General features: G+C 32.5%; 3 protein-coding genes across 3 annotated transcripts; 1 reads left to right on the forward strand and 2 right to left on the reverse strand.

Annotated features, from left to right (window-relative positions):
• Window positions 1-2,689: 2,689 nt before the first annotated feature.
• On the reverse strand, window positions 2,690-3,715 carry LOC120079306. Its single transcript, XM_039033459.1, has 2 exons — window positions 3,392-3,715; window positions 2,690-3,139 (listed from the first exon to the last, which is right to left on the reverse strand). Exons 1-2 carry the CDS (start codon window positions 3,713-3,715, stop codon window positions 2,690-2,692), a joined length of 774 nt encoding a protein of 257 aa, XP_038889387.1.
• Window positions 3,716-4,654: 939 nt separating this feature from the next.
• LOC120079520 lies at window positions 4,655-7,743 on the forward strand. The gene is made up of 3 exons (XM_039033730.1): window positions 4,655-4,889; window positions 5,006-5,124; window positions 7,402-7,743. The coding sequence occupies exons 1-3, from the start codon at window positions 4,729-4,731 to the stop codon at window positions 7,419-7,421; spliced, it is 300 nt and encodes a 99-aa protein (XP_038889658.1). The 5' UTR covers window positions 4,655-4,728; the 3' UTR covers window positions 7,422-7,743.
• Window positions 7,744-8,780: 1,037 nt separating this feature from the next.
• On the reverse strand, window positions 8,781-13,091 carry LOC120080139 (rho guanine nucleotide exchange factor 8-like). The gene is made up of 7 exons (XM_039034708.1): window positions 12,556-13,091; window positions 11,817-11,933; window positions 11,508-11,659; window positions 11,314-11,388; window positions 10,951-11,220; window positions 10,227-10,547; window positions 8,781-9,489 (listed from the first exon to the last, which is right to left on the reverse strand). The coding sequence occupies exons 1-7, from the start codon at window positions 12,803-12,805 to the stop codon at window positions 9,094-9,096; spliced, it is 1,581 nt and encodes a 526-aa protein (XP_038890636.1). The 5' UTR covers window positions 12,806-13,091; the 3' UTR covers window positions 8,781-9,093.
• Between the last annotated feature and the right edge of the window lie 907 nt (window positions 13,092-13,998).

Raw genomic sequence — 13,998 nt, forward strand, 5'->3', positions numbered from 1 at the left:
TATAGTTTATATTGTATTTGATACAATATAAAAACTATAGGTTATATGTTATATATGATGTAATATATGGTTATATATACATGAGACAACTCCTGAGTTCATTAAGAATACGTATCCAGATGTGCTTTTTCTATCTTCGATGTCTTTAGCATAATCAAAATCAGTAAAAGCAAAAAGTTCATCTTTATCTTGTGCATAAAATATCCCAAAATTAATGGTCCCTTCAAGTACCGAAGTGCTCTTCTAGCTACTTATAAGTGTGATTTTGTAGGCTTTGACATAAAATGGCTGATTAAGGTGACAATGAACATCATGTCTGGACTAGTGGTAGTTAGATGCATGAGACTTCTAACTATTTGCTTAAAATATGTTTCATCAATTAGATCTCCTCCTTCATCGCTATGTAACTTAGAACCTGGTACAATGGGACTGCACACAACATTGCTATTTTCCATTCCAAATCTGCTTAAAACATTTTGGGCATATTTTTTTTGACAAATATATATACCATTTCTGTTATACAAAACTTCAATGCCCAGAAAAAATCTCATTCTCCCAAAATCTGACATATCAAATGAACTTAACATGGATTCTTTAAATTTCTGCATCAGATCTTCATCATCGCCCGTATATATTAAATCATGTACATAAACAATCAAAATAAGAATTTTACCTTTGTAGCCATTTTGAACAAGATTTGTTCACTGTAGTATCTCAGAAAACCTTTTCCCTTAAAGTACGCTTCCAATCTACTAAACCAAGCTCTAGGAGCTTGTTTTAGGCCATACAATCCCCTTTTCAACTTATATACTCTATGCTCATTTCTTCTCTGCACATAACCCATTGGTTGCTCTACATAGATATCTTGATTTAATTTTCCATGAAAAAAACAAGCTTTACATCAAGTTGAAAAATCTTTATCAAGTTGAAAAATCTTTATCAAGTTGAAAAATCTTTCACCTTTTTTGTGCTGCCAAAGATAATATCACACACACTGTATCCATTCTTGAAACTAGTGCATAAACTTCAGAACAATCCATTCCTTGTTGTTGTGAATAACCCTTAGCCACTAACCTTCCTTTGTATTTGTCTACATCTCCATGTTCATTGAATTTTGTTTTGTAAATCCATTTCACCCTAAATTTCCTTGCACCTACTAGTAATTTAGTCAGCTTCCACGTGTCATTTTCCTCAATTGCGGCCATCTCAACGTCCAAACTAACTTCCATATAGGAAATTTTAATGCTTCCTCAAAGTTGATTGGGTCCGCATCAGTTCGAGCCATGTGAGCTTCAATGTTATCATCATTTGAAAGTCTCTCTCCAGTAATATAATCATTCAAGTAAGCTAGAGCTCGTTGTATTCTTCCTTCTTCATTTGCTGATGATGACACATTTGAAGAGGATGTTGATTGTCGGCATTGATCTCAATTCTTCATATATGTATTAGCCTTACCTTCTTCATGGTTGAGAACATTGTCTTAAATCAACTTGACTTCTCTCTCACCATCTTGCCATTCAGGGTTTAACAAACTTTGTTGGATTGAGGTTTTATTCCAATCCCATTGTTTCTCTTCGTAAAAAACAACATCTTGATTTACTACGATCCTTTTTGTAGATGGATTATAGAGTCCATATACTTTTGATTCTTCCTTGATGCCTAGAAGGACACAAGGAAAGCTTTTTTTTAATTTTTCTCTCTTTTCATCAGGTATGTGCACATAGGCAATGCACCCAAATATTCTGAAATGCCCACAGTGGGTTTTGCTCCACTCTATGCTTCTTGTGGTGTAACGTCTTTTATTGCTAATGTTGGACTTCTATTCAGCACATAAACTGCCCCAGTTAACTGCTTTAGGCCAAAATGCTTTTGCCATTTTCTTCTTAGGCAACATGCATCTCACTAGGTTCACATGGTTCGATTCTTCCGTTCTGGTATGTCGTTCTACTGGGGAATGTAGGTTGTGGTTAACTATCTTCTAATACCATGCTGCTTAAAAAACTTATTCAAATCCCGTGAGTTAAATTCTCCTCCCCTATTAGTTCATAAACATATAATGGGCAAGCCATTTTCTTTTTCAACAAATTTCTTATAGTATTTAAACATATTGAATGCTTCTGGCTTTTCGCTTAAAAAATATACCCAAGTTTTTTTTTTTTTTTTTTTTTTTTTTTTTTTTTTTGTAAAGTCATCTATGAAGCAGAAGAAATACTTTTTCTTACTATTTGACATTTGAGAGATTGATCCACAATATCTGCACGTATCAACTATAATTTTTGAGTCTCTATGTTATTTTCCAACCATACAATCACAACACGTAATAGTTTCAGCACTTAGTTATGGAAGTCCACGAACCATATCTTTAGCATAAAGTGTTCTCAAGCCTTTATGGCTTAAATGGCCATATCGACAATGCCAAAGATGAGTTAGATTGGTTAAGGTAGTGTGGAAGTAAGCATTCTTCTCCTTGTTGAGTTGCAATTGCACCTTTACAATGAACATTCTATTGGTCATCATCTCCGGTTAAATAATTAACCCTTTTTCTGGGTGATAAATACTACATTTTCTTGCCTAAGTTAGAACAAAAAGACCTTGTTTTTAGAGTTGTCCAATGCTTACAATATTGTTCTTTAGCTCTGAACATAAAAAACATCAGTAACTACATGATAATTATTATTCATATATAACCTCACATTTCTTTTTCAAGTACACTCATTTTGGTATTATTGTCCAATTTTATTGAATCTCGGTAAGCTTCATCTAACTCATGGAATGCAACTTTATTACTACTCATATGATTTGAGCAACTTGAATCAAGAAACCATATGTCCTCCTGTGAAGCATGATTCACATCTACATAGGACATCAACAACATTTCTTCTTTTTCATTCAATTCAACATAGTTGACATTCTTTAGTGTTGAACATTCATACTGAAAATGACCAAGCTTATGAAATTTGTAACGTTCAATGGTTGCCTTATTGAAAGGTTGCCATCCTCGGCCTCTACCTCTACCTGTATAGCCTCTTTGTCCTCGACGTCGACCTTTATTTTCATTTTGATCATCAATGGTCACTTTGAGGGCTTGCTCGTCAACTTTGTTTCTGTGAAACTTTTGCTCGTGTACAATGAGAGGACTCTATAGTTCACCAATTGAAATTGTATCAATATTCTTGAATTCTTCAATTGAGACTATCACATAGTTGAATTTCTCTGTTAAAGTTCTAAGATTTTTTTCAACAACCTTGATGTCATTTACCTGTTCTCTATTGATCCTCATTTTGTTTGAAACACTCATAACACGAGCAAAATATTATGTGATAGTTTCATTTGATTTCATTTCTAGAATCTCAAAATCATGTTTCGATGCTAGGAGAATTGAGTGTTTAACCTTTGCATTTCCTTCATACTTTTTCTTCATGGAATCCCATATTTGTTTTGCTGTGTGTTTCTCTAAAATTTGCTCAAGAGTAGTTCTATCTATAGCTTGGAATAGATAATTCTTAGCTTTGAGATCCTTCAACATCAAATCTTCGTATTCCTTTTGCCACACCTCAGATAATGTCTCTCCCTTTTTTGGTTCTTTGTAATCAGTTTCAATTAGGTGCCAATACCTTTTGGATTTTAGTAGGTTTTCCATAAGCATGCTCCAATGGTCATAGTGACAATAGAAAACTGGAATAACTGGTTGCATAAAATGCTTATCCTCACTCATCTTCACCAGAAATCATTAGGAAAAAAAACTACATTTTTTATTCTCAGCAGTTTTAGAAAAAGAAAACTGGATCGGGTTCCTCGCGGGAAAAAATTTTCCGTGTGTTTTTTTAATATATTTATTTTAAACAATTTTATTTATTATCAACCAAATAAAATTATATATATTAAATGAGTTATTTCCAATGATTTTTTCAATCAAAGAAAATAGTATAAAAATTCATTATAAAATAATACTATTATATATGTAAAAATATAATTTAATCTTATATTTTCTAAAAGTTAAAATTTAAATATTACAATATCATAGTCAAAACTTTCCATTTAAATACTATAAACATTTATGGCTTAGATTAGAAAGTCTTAAATGTTAAAACAATTTAGAAATGTATTAAAATACGAAAAGGTTGAAATAAAAATTAAAAAATAACTAACTTTTTATACCACATTTTTTAAAAAAAGGTATATAAATAAAATAATAATAATAATAGTTATCATTGTAAACTTATATTCTGTTTTATGTAAACAGAATATGAGTAAATAATAATAATAATAATTAATAAATAAATAAATAAATAAATTATTATATAAATATAATTATATAATATATTCATCGAGGTAGGGAATCGGGTCGGGGACGGGGAATATAATCCTCATCCCCATTTAGCCATCAAGAAAAAAAGTTATTTCCTTTCCCTTCTCCATTCTCCATCTACTTGGGAATTCTCCGTCCGGTAGGTAAATGGATATCTCTAGTAAAATTTTGTTATATTTATAAATATTTTAATTCATTTTACCAAACGACCAGGTAAAATCCTTTTTAAGTTAATAAGATATGTTTAAATTGCTTTAAACCCTTTTAAATCTTCAAATTCAATTAATATAGCAATTTTTGTTTAGCGCGTGAAATCGACGACGTTTGTCACTCGAATGCCTGATAAAACCCTTCTCTAATTCTTTGAGGTCCATTTCATTACAGTTCCTCAAGCTTCACTCAGAACGAGGAGGTCTCCAATGGCGTCCTTAAAGACAGTCTCTCGGTTATCATCTCGCTTGCAATCCCTCGCTCCAAAGTTCAACAAAAGATCTTCATATTCTGAGCTATCTCCATTCAAATCCCCTTGTCAATCTCAGCCCTCCACAGCTTCTACATCGCGTCTACCTTGCACCTCGCGGTGAGACTTGTCTCTTTCCTCCAATGTCAATCTCATTCATCATTTCATCATATAATCATTAGTTACAGGAAGAAATTCGGTTCAGTTCTTTACTGTGGAATAGATTTTGATAATAGGTTACCAGTGGAGTTGAGTAGTCAGGGGTCACTGATGCCATTGCACAGCGCCATAGCCGCAGCAAGATTGATTTCAAGTCTGACCATTGAATCTCAAGGATGGGGTTTGGTTCCTCAGGGTATGTTTTGCTTAAGTTTCTTATTGCATCTGGTTCTAGTGAGTGCTGATGATTCTCCATTATTGTTTTTATTGGAGGAATGTTGCTAAGGAAGTGTTCTGAATATCCGTTTGTTTGTTCACACTTCATAGAATTTTCTTTTTCTCTCAAATTAATATCGGATGTTTTATAAATTTTAGGATCTGATCATAGTTGGGTCTAGTTAAATGCAAATATCTTGCAGAATTCCAGTACGATTGAATTAATAGGCCTGTTGTTATTTGGATATTTAGTGATTGTTGCTGCATGCCTGTACTACTAGAATCACTATCAGCTTTGAATTGTGACTAGAGCCATATAGGTGAAAATGATAGATGGAAAACATCACTTTGATTGGTGTATGAAAGAAGCGAGCCGAGTGATGCAATCAATTTTAGTATTTGAACCGAGTTTAATATAACTGATCATATATTAGAAGTAACTATAGTTGATCTCGCAATTATAGCATTAATCTAGGTTTTAAACAACTTAACTGTGGTAGATTACTTTTATGTGTCGACTCTTCTAATTTATCACCAAGCTTCAAAGTAGTCTCAAGTGATATAGTTTTCAACTAGTTGATGATAGAGAATTTTTCTGTTATTCAATTATGAACCCTTCAAAAAATTTGTGATGCATATCTCAATAGTAGTGTCATCATATCATTTCTATTCTATCTATTATTGTCACTGTCTGAAATGTGATTGTGCAACCCATACTAACTTATGCACATCTCAGTTATTTTCAATGGAATATCAGTTGATCCTACAATCCATAGAACTGCATCTCTTAGTTAGAACTCATGGATCGTGACTTAGTCAGCTTTTGGTGGGTGCACGTGTTTGGGCTATTTGGCCGGAAAGAATTCAAAGAAATGAATTGTTGAACATTTTAATACGTTTCCTCCACTCCGCAAAAGACTTTTGAACCAATTTTTGGTTCTTTGAGTTATTGTTGTAATTAGTATTCAATGGGTGTTCAAGTTAATAGGAGTGGGGAGAGTTCCCTTTTTATGTGTAGGTGCGGGGCCGTTTAATTTTCGCTTATTGGGAGGTTCTCTTCATTCCCCTTCGATATAAAATCCTCCTTTGGACATGTACCTTCTCTTCTTCCTACCCCACTTGCACCTGAACCGTCATATGGCATGCTTGTGGGGGTTGCTATGAGGATAATGACTCTTTGTTGTTCATTCTCTGCTGGTTCACTGGGAAGTTTTGGGGATTGTTATTTGGTTTTTGTGGACTTGGGTAACTCTTCCAAAAGCTGAGTTGTAAAATTCAGATGCTACTACGTTCAAAATTCAGAAACCGGGCTACTAGACTGATGCTATATTGATTATGTTTGTGTGAGGCTTGGAGAGTGAAAATAGTAGGATTTTTTGCTAAAATCGAGGTAATCAATTTTTTGGCATCATCTTGGCTCTTAAACTTTGGTTAGATGTCTAGTACTCTATCTCCTTATATTTTCTTTGTAGTACTTGTAATACAGAGTTTATTTTGAAAAAAAAAAAAAAAAAAAAAAATTCCCCATAATAAACAGTAATTGAAACTTTGTGCTTAAGAACGAGAAGAGTGTGAAAGTACGGAGTAAAGAAAAACATCTAGGGGGGTGTCAGGCATGAGTTCAGCATCTTCAAGCTAGGTTTAGTACATCTAGGAGTTTAAGTCAATGGGTAGGCAAGTCGTCGGGGTGCAGCTTTAGAAAGCATAGATTTAGAGACAGTTTGAGGAGGCTTGAATAGTGGGTTATTGTTCAAACTCGTTCGTTTCTCCAATAAAATTCTGTTTTGGAAGCTCCTCATCCTAAACATTGGTTAAGCTTGGGAAGCCAAACTCATGTCCCAAATGCACCTTTGCAGGTGGTGTTATTATCCTTGTCGTTTTGGTCACATAATAAATGTGACCTTACTTGAACAGGAATTGTTCTATAGATTGTACAACTGTCCTTGAATTCTAAGGTCATATAAGGGGTTTTTGGGGTAAAGAGTGAAATAGTAAGTTCTAAGGAGTTATGAAGTTTAGGAAGTTGTGAACTTCTTAGGCTCATAGTATAAGGAGTTGATAAGGTATAAAATTGATGTTTTTTAGTAATATGATCCACAAACTCCTACTTCCCAACTCCTACTTCTCAACTCCTTGAGCCAAACACACCCATAATGAGTTATTACAAGAGTTCTGACATTAACTTTTAATAATTTCATTTTATATAGATCCATGTAAGAAAAGAACCCTCTTTGATGCTGTTCTGTCTATCTTGCAGGTATTTCAATGCCTTTATGACACGCTTTGCTTTGCAGGAATGTGTTCTCTGTAGTTTTCTGTTTATTGACAATTGGGGCTTCTTTTTACTTCAAGTTCTCTACATCTACAAGAATGTAAACCTAAATCATCGCCCCTGATTTTTTTGGTCCTAAATGTGGATGAGGTTAAAAGTTAAATTTCATCTTGTAATGATGAATGCTTTTTATGATTAACATTTTGATCTGAAACATTCATTTAAGTGAATTCAACAGATACTTATTTGCTGGTATCTTTAACCAACAAATATATAGCTAGTTAATGTTGCAAGTGATTGATATACAACTTTCATGATTGTTGGATTTATTACCCTTGGAAAGGGTATGTTGATATGCTGAATTATATGATCAGAAGATCTCTACATGCCTAGAATGACATTTTGTTGTAATACAATGATTCTGAATTCATTCTCTTAGACAAGTTCTATTGAATAGGTCTTTTTTAATAGCCATGTTTGATAAGTTTTTTATTTTTTATTTTTGTTTCTGAAAAGTAAATTTATAAACACCACATCTACATATGAGTTTTTCTGTCTTTTTCTTTACTTTCTCACCATGTTAAGTTTTAAAAGTTTTGTTATTATTTTTAGATTTTTTCTAAGAATTCAAATGTTAGATCATCGTAAAGGAATTGTTAAAGGGCAATTTTCAAAACCGAAAAGTTCAAGCCTCTTTTATAGCCATCTGATTTTTTTTTTTTTAGTTTTTGAAAATTGTGCATTTAGGGATCATTCGATTAAATTGTGCTTGGGTTCTCCAAATTTTTTTACCATAGTTTTCTCATCCTCTTGAGTAAACCTTTGAATTCTTAGATTACAAAAACTACTTTGGTTAGTTTTCAAAAATCAAAATTACATTTTGAAAATACTTTTCAAAAGTAGGTTAAAAAAAAAAAAGAAACAGAAGTGGTGTTTACAAGTTCAATTCTTTAAATCCAAAAATTAAAAATCCAATAATTATCAAACCAAGTCTAAATCGTTATCAAAGATGTTCATTTTTTATTTTGAAAATTAAGCGTTTTTTCCCACTTTTAAGAAACGCTTTCAAAATCTAAACCAAATTTGGAAAAAAAAAATATAGTTTAAAACTTGTTTCTATTTTTAACATTTTTTTGTTAATTCAAACACTTTTTAAGTAGGAGAACTACATCAAAGAAATTGTGAGTAAATTAGCATATTGTTTTTTTAAATCGATATTGTTATCAAAAGGATCCTAGCAACTCGTCTCGTCTACGACTCAAAGCAGAAATACAGTCACATATGTAGCCAATATTGGTAAAGAAATGAATACATGGGGACAAAATTGGTAAACAAATGAACTTCATAATATATTCACTTGCTAGGAAAAGGTACAAGGTAAGAAAATGATTTTTTTGAAAAATGAAGATGTTAGATTAGCTTCATGTTAATACAACTAGAAAGAATTTACATTGCAAATATTTCAAACCCCAAGGTTAAAAAAAATTCAACTTCTCTTTCCTTTGCAGTTAAGGAAGGAAGGAAGCCCTACAAAAGAATAGGTTAATAAAATCCTACATGGGTCTGAATTTTTTACATTGGATGAAACTTCAAAATCTCACACTATTACCTTCCTCTATATCCTTGTCCCATCTCTTTTTTTTACCTTCTCCTTTTTTACCTTTCTACTTTTTTCCATTAGTGGCGAGCTGTCGGACTTCTTAAAGCACTTAAACTCTCAAGCTTCTCTAAATAAGACAATCTTTTTGGTGTTACAACATTACCAGGTTTGCTGATAAGATTTATGTCTTCTTCTTCTTTACAGCAACTTTCTTTAATGGCTAATGACCTTATATAAGAACTGTCATTGTCAACATTCCAACCCATGAAATCTGAAAGTGTTTTTGAAGCTGGGGAATCACTTGAACTCAGCTGCTTCTCTGTATCCATAGAAAGATTCTCCAATGACTTCTCGATCGACGACTCTCGAGCAATGGTATCTGCATAAAGTACATCCTCAATCCTTGACATGATGTTGAATGCCAAGCTTTCTATTACCCTTGAATAGCTTTCTAGGATTGCTTGTCCAACATCCTGTGAACAATAAGCAAAGATGAAAGAAGATTAAAGGATTGCTGATGTTTCAACTAGGTGTGTACACACGTTGGGACAAGTTGGCTACCTGAAAGACCTAAATAGAGTCTTCAACTAGGTTGGGTTGAATTGAGTTGTCGGGTTATTATTATTTTTATTACTTTAAAATATTTAAATTTATCTACTACAATATATGTCTAAATATTTATGACATCTATTATAAACTTTAAATAAAGACAATAATCGTAACAATCCTAAAAGAAAAACATTAAAAATTTCAACCTAAGGCTAAACTCCAAAAGTTAAAACTTATAATATATATATGTTTGTAACTTGAGTTGGATTGGGTCAGCTCGGAAAAAAAAATTATTCAACCCAACTTGACTAAAATAGGAAAAATTTAATCTAACCTAATTTAACCCTTATAATTTGGGTTTGGGAGTTCAAGTTGTTTGGATTGTCTGGTCATTTGAGTTTGAAAAGGTGTAGCCATGACTTGGAAAGTAGAAAAAGGATTTCCCTACTTTTTTCTTAAAAATTTTCAAAACTACCCTTGGAGTAGAAATACAATAGAATGTTTGACGAAAATTAGGACTTAAAACGGTGTAGTAGTGACTTGGAACATGAACATTGCCAGACAAGTCTTAATTTCCATTCAACATTCTAATGAATTTCTACTCCGTGGGTGGTAGTTTTGAAAGAAAGCCGAAAAAGTTATCAAAGTTTTGGCTTTTTACCTTGTTATGTTGGATTTTGGATACATCAAGAGCAGACTGAGAAATCCCTGGGAAATTTTGTTTAATTAAGAACAAAATGCTTTCAACTCTTTCTTCAAAAATCTCTCTTTTCTCAAAGCTCACTGCTGAACCCCATGAGGACTTTCCATCCTTGTGATGCATTTTCCTCTTCCATATCACAATTGAAGCCTCAATCCTGTTCTTAAGATCAATCACTTTGTGTTCTGTTGACAAGTCCATTGATTTTAGGAATTGCTCTGGATTAAAATAATCATCTGTTATGCTCTTGTAGATCGAATCGCCCAAGCTTGTTTTTCCATTCTACAATAAGACAGTCAGAATTCAGCTCATGCTTCAAATTTCATAGAACCAATCATCACAGGATAAGAAACACAAATATAGACACGAGACACGGATACGACAGGACACAAACAGAATGACATGTCATTTTTAGAAAATGTTGGACACAGATAACATTTACTAAAGCATGCAATTTCTAAACGAGTTTGACATATTTCTCTCTCAAAATTTTGTATTATTTGTATATTATTATTTGTGCCGGCTTATTATGCTTAAACTAGTGCCCGATATGTGCCTAACAAACGTTGGATTCATTTTTACTTGTTTGACACATCTAGTGTGTTAACAAATGTACATATTGGATACGGTGAGGTCGACGAAGCTAAAGTGTCCGTACTTCTCATATCAAAAGTTTTTCTTTTACCTTAGGGAGAGACTCAATGTAGCTTTCAGGCACTTCCATTTCTGTTAACACTTGAGCATTTATAGCCATGGCTGCTTTTAAAATTTGGTTTACAGATTCCTTCTGAAACAGCAGCCATTTACGAGTAACGTCCGATAGCCCATTCGGAGGTACCTTAACCGCTGGTAACCACCATTTGTCTCCATTTCTCTGTGTGTCATCTTTAGCAGATTCATCATCTCTTGACACATACCAAAATTCATGTAGTTTACCAAATTGATCAAGGTAACCCTGTCAATGATATTTCAAGTGAGAATTCAAATGAAAGATAATAAACCTTAAGGTCCTTAGGATGATAGAACTGAAAATGGTTAAGGTACTTACAAGTAACATGGCATCTAATTTTCTAAGTGCTGGAATGTTCATGAGCAAATCTTTCCTTTGTAAAGTCACCATGATCTATAAGAAGAAAAACAACCAATTCATTAGAACACAAAATGGTCAGACATATACTCTCGACCAAGAGGTTAGGTGTGTTGAACTCAGAAAAAAAGGGAGTTTAGGGATAGAAGGACGACCTCCATGTCTATTCCATCCTTTGACTTTTGTTTCGAAGGGACAAATTCAACAATGTGATCGGTTACAGATAAAAACCATTCTATTTCTCTTCTCCATCTCGTTCTCTTCCCCGGAGATAATGATTCAAGCTTCTGCTCTCCAAAAGTAGACGCTGCAAAGCAATATTTTCTCTTATCAATATAAATATGATTTTAGCTCAACTGGTTAAAACATATATTCTCAACTAAGAGGTCAGACAATCGAAACGTGAATCCATTAGGATTCTAGATATGAATGATATATAATAACAAAGATTATAAGTAGAAAACCTGCTAGGTTTGTTATAGCATTGGACAAAGCTAGAGCAGAAGAAACACCCTTTCCACCTCCTGACATATCCTCACCCAAAAGCAATTTAGCAAACTTTGCTTTCATCAAATCCAAATCTGAAACCAAAAAAAAATCCCATATATTTGACAAGAATCATCAGGACTAAATTCCATATCGGTGAAACAAAATGGTAAGAAGATAAGGAAACTTTTGAGAAATTTTTAATTGTCACCCCTAAACTTGTCAAGTAGTATCAATTTTCACCGTAAACTTTCAATTACATTGACTTGAACCCTAATAATCACTTGCCACTAAAGATCTTCGTAAACTCACTAATTCAATATGTACAAACTAACCGTTGAATAACTTTGTCAAAAAACTCACAAATTTTAACAAAAACTAAAGCCCGTTTAATAATTATTTCATTTTTAGTCTTTTGTTTTTGAAAACTAAGTCTATTTTCTCCCAATTTCTTAAAACGATTTGTTAAGCACAAGAGTTGAATTCTTAGCTAAATTCAAAATATGATTTATCTTAGTTTTTGAAAATATTGGTAAAAAGTATATATTACAGGTGAAATAAGTAATTATAGACTTAATTTTCAAAAACAAAAAACCAAAACAAAAGGGTTACTAAGCAAGGTTTTATCTCTAATGTTGTCTTTTTCTTTGCTATTTGATGCAATCGAAAGTTCAGAGTAACTCGATGAGTTAAAAGGTAAAAACAACATGATTTTACCTGAATTAGATTGACATCGAGAACCTCTTGCTCTGATACCATGTCCATCGAGGCACAAAACAGGGCTTTTATTGTCACTCAATGCCCATCCAATTCTTTGGGGTTCAGAAGAATCTCTTGAACCATTGCCCTCTTGTCCACTCTCCAAAATCAAACTATGAGTTTGTCTTCCAGGAAGCTCCACCATTCTTTTCAATTGAAATGATCTTGACTGTTGAACACTTGGTTGCTGAATCAAAGCTCTCACCATTTTGAATCCAAAATTTTTTCTTCAACAAAAAAAAAAAAAAAAAAAAATGTAATGTATTGGAGCAAACAAGAAATGGGTTTTTTTTTTTTTTTTTTCTTTTCTTTTCTTCTGATTTTTTTGGGTTTTGGGTTTTGGGTTTGTGAAGAGAGGAGAGAAATAGTGGGGTTTTTCTTTTTTGCCTTTTTTTGTGTTATTTGGTAGAATAGAATGTGGGGTGCATGTCTAAGAAAGAAATAGTGAAGGGTTGAAGTGGAAAAAAAGTGAATGAAATAATAAAGGCTGCTAATTTTTGTTGAGTTTGTCTTTTAATTTAATGGTTGAGAGATCAAAGCTGGCAACAAACTCGGGAGAGACATTCAAGCACAACTACCCACCCTTTTTCTTTTTCCTTATTTATCTCTTTTAAGTGAATTTAGGGTTTGGTTTTTTTTATTTTTCTTCTCAAAAGGTAAATGTAACTAATAAACTTCTTTATTTGTAAGTTTTTCTTTTAAGTGGCTACTTTTTGTATGTTGGGAAATTTTTTTGCTTCCTTTACTATTTTCTATTTTCTCTAGATTGTCAATTTCTACCCTTCAAAAATTAGAAGTCATTTAAAGTCAATTGATTAGCTCCAACGTTTAGACATAAATTATCTCTCTCTTTCTTTTCTTTTCTTTTCTTTTTTTAATTTTTTAATTTTAGATTTGAATCTACATTTCTTATTTATAAAGTAATACTCTAAAAATAAAAATGGCATCTAAAATGTTCATTTTAGGATAATGAGTTTAAAAAAAAATGCAATAAAGTTATCTTAGGTATAATTTTCTTTTATGGCTCATAAGTCCTTGCTTTTTTTTTTTATGAATGATGATTAGAGGGAAAATCCATTAATATGATTATAAAATTTACAATAAATATTACTTTTTTAAGAAGCGTCAGAGAGACAAGTAGTAATAGAATTGTTTAGTCTTGAAATTCACACTATTAATAAGTTATTAAATTGATTTTTTTAAGTCGTGGATCCATAATAAGTTTAAAATTTTATTAGATCAAACAAGGAGTAGAGTTCTCCCAGTTCTACTCATTGAGTCCATCAAACATACGATTATGAGCAACTTGAGATAGCTCAATTAATAAAAACATATATATTTAAGAGATCAAATGCTCAAATTCTCCACTCTACGGGTTGTTGAATTATACACAAGAAAGTA

The sequence above is a fragment of the Benincasa hispida genome, chromosome 6, assembly GCF_009727055.1.
Source record: "Benincasa hispida cultivar B227 chromosome 6, ASM972705v1, whole genome shotgun sequence".
Taxonomy (NCBI): Eukaryota; Viridiplantae; Streptophyta; class Magnoliopsida; order Cucurbitales; family Cucurbitaceae; genus Benincasa; species Benincasa hispida.